Source organism: Phoenix dactylifera, unplaced genomic scaffold, assembly GCF_009389715.1.
Source record: "Phoenix dactylifera cultivar Barhee BC4 unplaced genomic scaffold, palm_55x_up_171113_PBpolish2nd_filt_p 001280F, whole genome shotgun sequence".
NCBI classification, from domain to species: Eukaryota; Viridiplantae; Streptophyta; class Magnoliopsida; order Arecales; family Arecaceae; genus Phoenix; species Phoenix dactylifera.
Genome location: NW_024068613.1, coordinates 28672 through 32841, shown reverse-complemented (window position 1 = coordinate 32841; position 4170 = coordinate 28672). Strand labels below are relative to the sequence as shown.

The 4170-nt window shown below is 37.8% G+C and overlaps 1 protein-coding gene across 1 annotated transcript; it reads left to right on the top strand.

Annotated features, from left to right (window-relative positions):
- Positions 1-1654: 1654 nt before the first annotated feature.
- LOC103704899 (transcription factor MYB1) lies at positions 1655-3146 on the top strand. The gene is made up of 3 exons (XM_008788391.3): positions 1655-1962; positions 2075-2204; positions 2291-3146. The coding sequence occupies exons 1-3, from the start codon at positions 1830-1832 to the stop codon at positions 2847-2849; spliced, it is 822 nt and encodes a 273-aa protein (XP_008786613.2). The 5' UTR covers positions 1655-1829; the 3' UTR covers positions 2850-3146.
- The last annotated feature ends 1024 nt before the right edge of the window (positions 3147-4170 follow it).

Below are 4170 nucleotides of genomic sequence, written 5' to 3'. Positions count from 1 at the left end.
ATCTTTAAGCACCTGTTGATGAAGGACACTTAGATGTCATGTGATCCATACTTGCAGTCCTTTTGGGGGTAAACATGGGCCCAAGGAAGAAAGAGAGATTTGATCTATAAGTGGCTAGTCTTACTTTCTCCTCAACTATGTCTGCTGTTAGGGTTTTCTTAAGTGTTTAAAGAAGCTTGTTCTAATCTAGATACTTCGATCGAGTCATCCAAAGGTTTTTCGTCAATGAGGAAAAGGAAAAACTCATGTCCATTTAAAATTGTTTCATAATTTTTTTACTGATAACTGTGATTTAGAGAAAAAAAGCTGGATTAGGAGTTTTTGACAGAACAAATTGGATTACAAGTTAAAAGGCTAAAATAAGATACGCTGTTCGATCTGTAAATTAAATCATGTATTGCTCCAGTCTCAAGTTGCAGACGCAGCAACCGATGGACGCCATAGGAATGCTTATCATAGTCTAATGAAGTATCTGAACCATTTCCTTTAAAGAATACTCTCCTATAGAAGGAGTCACCATGATGAAATTAAAGTAGTGAAGGGGAATCACATTTTGTCTGAGAAGAGCAGTCACTAGATGATGATTATAAAGCTTCAGGGGTAGTTTGCTGTGAGAGGGAATGACTTGCACATATACACTGAGATTCAGATGAAATTTTTGATCTTTTTTATATAATGGATAAATTTGAGGTGCAAAGAATTAATCTTTCATTACACATGATACAATTTGTTTCCAATTGTTTAGGCCTCCTGGGAACAAAAAAAAAAAAAGGCACAAAAAGTTCCCTTCTATTAATTAAAGAGTTTGATATAATCCTTGTACTCAATTTGGAAAAAAACAATTGACATTGTCATGTTTGTCTTTCTGATTTTGCTATTGGATTTTCCATCAAAAAATTTCTGTTAGATTGCATAACTGGAACTGTCAATTGAAACAATCTCAGATATCAATTTTTCACTTGATAGATTATAAGTTTTTGTATTTGAATATGGACTTCCTAGTGTTGGGTTCTTGAAGGCCTGCTACATCTTTGTATAGTTTGAACTCCTATAAATTTTTTTTGGCACAAAAAGAAAAAAAAAAGGCAAAAAAAACTCCTAATACAACTAAGGCAACAAGACTAACATGAACACAAGCCCTTGTCCAAATCCTCCTGAATACGGCGATGATAAACTGGCCGGCCTCTAAGAACCCTAATGAATCGAAAATTGTGATTAACTATGAAAAGTATCAGAAAAATATTTTTTTCATCATAATTATGCGTCTCAAATGGCATCATCCTTCATCGATTATAGAAATCCAACCAAGTAGGGCATTTAAAAGGAAACAAGCTTTGAAATGTCATTGAGAAAGGAGGTTGCTCGACCCCAACTAGAAGGGTAGATGAAAGCGATTAGGTGATTTTAATAATAACACATAAAAGCCTCTTTTCACTAAAATAAAAGATGGATGATCAGCACATCGCAATCATCTATGTAATTTTCCTCTAAAGAAAAAATAAACATTTTATAAAGGTCATCCATGGCATGGCTGAACCTAATCATTAGGCTAATAGGCTGCCAATCTAAATTATGCAGTGCTAAAGCTTCATTCATGGCATTTATATTAATCTTAATAGAGAGGGATGATACTAAGTTTTGAGTCCACGACGTATCGAGCTTCTGTAGGCTCATAGGACTCGGATTCTTCACATGTGATCAGTGTCTTTCCAGTAACAGGGTATAGGAGCCCATCCATACTTCCTAAGAGTTATAAGAGGCTGAGGAGGGAGTGGCTCTCAAGGTGCAATAAAGAGAGGAGAGCTCTCTTAGACTCTACTAAGTCCAAGATGGGTAGGAAACCTTGTTGCTCTAAAGAAGATCTCAACAGAGGAGCCTGGACAGCAGAGGAGGACAGGATCCTTAAAGCCTACATCAAAGCCAATGGAGAAGGGAGATGGGGAAGCCTCCCCAAGAAAGCAGGTGCAATCAAATTAACACACACTTCAACACTCTTCTCTTAACTAGAAAAGAATTGTTGAGCTGCTTGATACTCCAACAACAGTCTCAATTCTCACCCATGGTGTGTTTTCAGGCCTCAAGCGGTGCGGAAAGAGCTGCCGGCTCCGATGGCTGAACTACCTTAGGCCTGACATCAAAAGAGGGAACATAACAAGTGAAGAGGAGGATCTTATCATTAGACTCCACAGCCTCTTAGGAAACAAGTAGAACCTTTGTTACTGAATGGCTTCATGGTGATATAGTTGTGAATTGTGTCTTCACTTGTGTCCTTCAACAATTTCTCTTGCAGGTGGTCGCTGATCGCAGGGCGATTGCCAGGGCGAACAGACAATGAAATCAAGAACTATTGGAACACTTGTTTGAGGAAGAAGGTCCAAGGTCAGCACCAACCAAAAAGATGTGAGCCATCGGTCGATGAGGCACCGGTGGTGGTTCGAACGAAGGCGATTCGATGTGCTGAGATGTTCATCCCACCCCAGCAGCGCATTGCTCAAAACCAAGAGAAAAATGTCACTATGGAGCCGGCCATGACTGGAGAATTGGCTGCTGAGAAGGTACCAAACTCAAAATCTGATGAACACTCCTCTGTTGATCCTCGAGAAGACACTTGGTGGGATGTGTTGGTAGGGCTGGATACAAGCAATGCTTCCACATCAGAAGCTCTGGACTTCGATTTTTTGCAACTATGGGGGAGTGAATCACCATGCAGCCACTATACCAGAAGAGAAGACTGTAAGGGGATGCTTGAAGATTGGATGAGTGATGCAACACTACCCTTTGAAATGGAGCTCACGTCACTGGCCAGTTTCCTTAACAGCGAAGAGGAATGGCTTGGAGGAGAGCTTTAGGATGAGAACCGAATAAGGTTAAGGTTTGGATGGATAAGGAGCTGTACTCCAAGTGAAAACGCTGATTCATGCACAGCTCTCACTATGTTGGGCTCTCTTGCAGCACCCAAATAAGATTCCCATAATTAAATCTACTTAGAAAGTAGTGTCTCCTTTCATGGTGTATCCATCACCTTTGTATTAATAAACGAGTATATTCCACGAATTCTCCTTTGTTTGTGCAGCTTCAGCACCTCCCATCTTTTGTATTGATGATATTATGACTTTTGAAGAGAAAAAGAATCATGAATTATGATTTGTTCTTTTCTTCTGGTGAAGCCATTGAGACTATTTAAACTACTCATCAAGGGAGCCGCAGCCATCTCAAACTGAACCCATGCAGCAAGGAAAAGAGAGGTGCTGTGCTCACCTAAGCAAACACCGCATTTATTTCGATAAATCGACTAGACCCAATGCGTGTGAAACCAAATAACTTTGAGTTCACCAAAATCTAAGCAGTATCTACAAAGAGTTTGAGAGTCCTGATAGGGGTCCGGCAAAAATTAAATGCATGCATGAACATGTTTTAAATGATTATAGTTCTTGTAGGGTGTAAAAAGAACACTTTACACTCGATGCCAAATTCAATGGTGGAAATTGCAAAAAAAATGAAAATTTGAGCCATTGAATATGATACATAAGGTTTATAATGATTATAGACAAGACCAGTTTGTTTCCAATACCCTTTGACTCACTGAATTATCTCAAGTTAATACTTCTAGCGGCATTGCTATGTGTTTAATTTTTTGATGATTTGATGCACAAGCAAGTGATCTAAAAAACTAACGATTTTTTTTTAAATTTGTAGGTATTTTAGATATTATACATCATAATTTATGATTAACATTTTCATTTACAACTCCTATAATTAATTTGGTAGCATGTGTAATGTTTTCTCTTTACACTATGTATTATAATCACATTTTAGTATGGTAGAATTGTGATGTACATACGACGAAAAAATAGCCATACGTCCATATCCAAATTAAAATACGGAAGAGTGTAGAATGAAAATGTAATGTGATATATGTGGTATAAAATGTATATAAACAAAAGATGGTATCTTTTGAAAACAACTGCATTGTCTTCTGCCGGTAAAACTATTAAGTCATGATGACTTGGAATACAGGCAAACAATCCTACAACGGAGCATAAGATCCTCTCTCTTCAACCTATGTGTGTTAGAAATCTATCTATAAATCTTGTTAGTAGCCTCGAGTCTCTAGTCAAGATTCATTTATCAACATATCTTTCAAATTTGAAGTAATAAGTAGGCAATTAG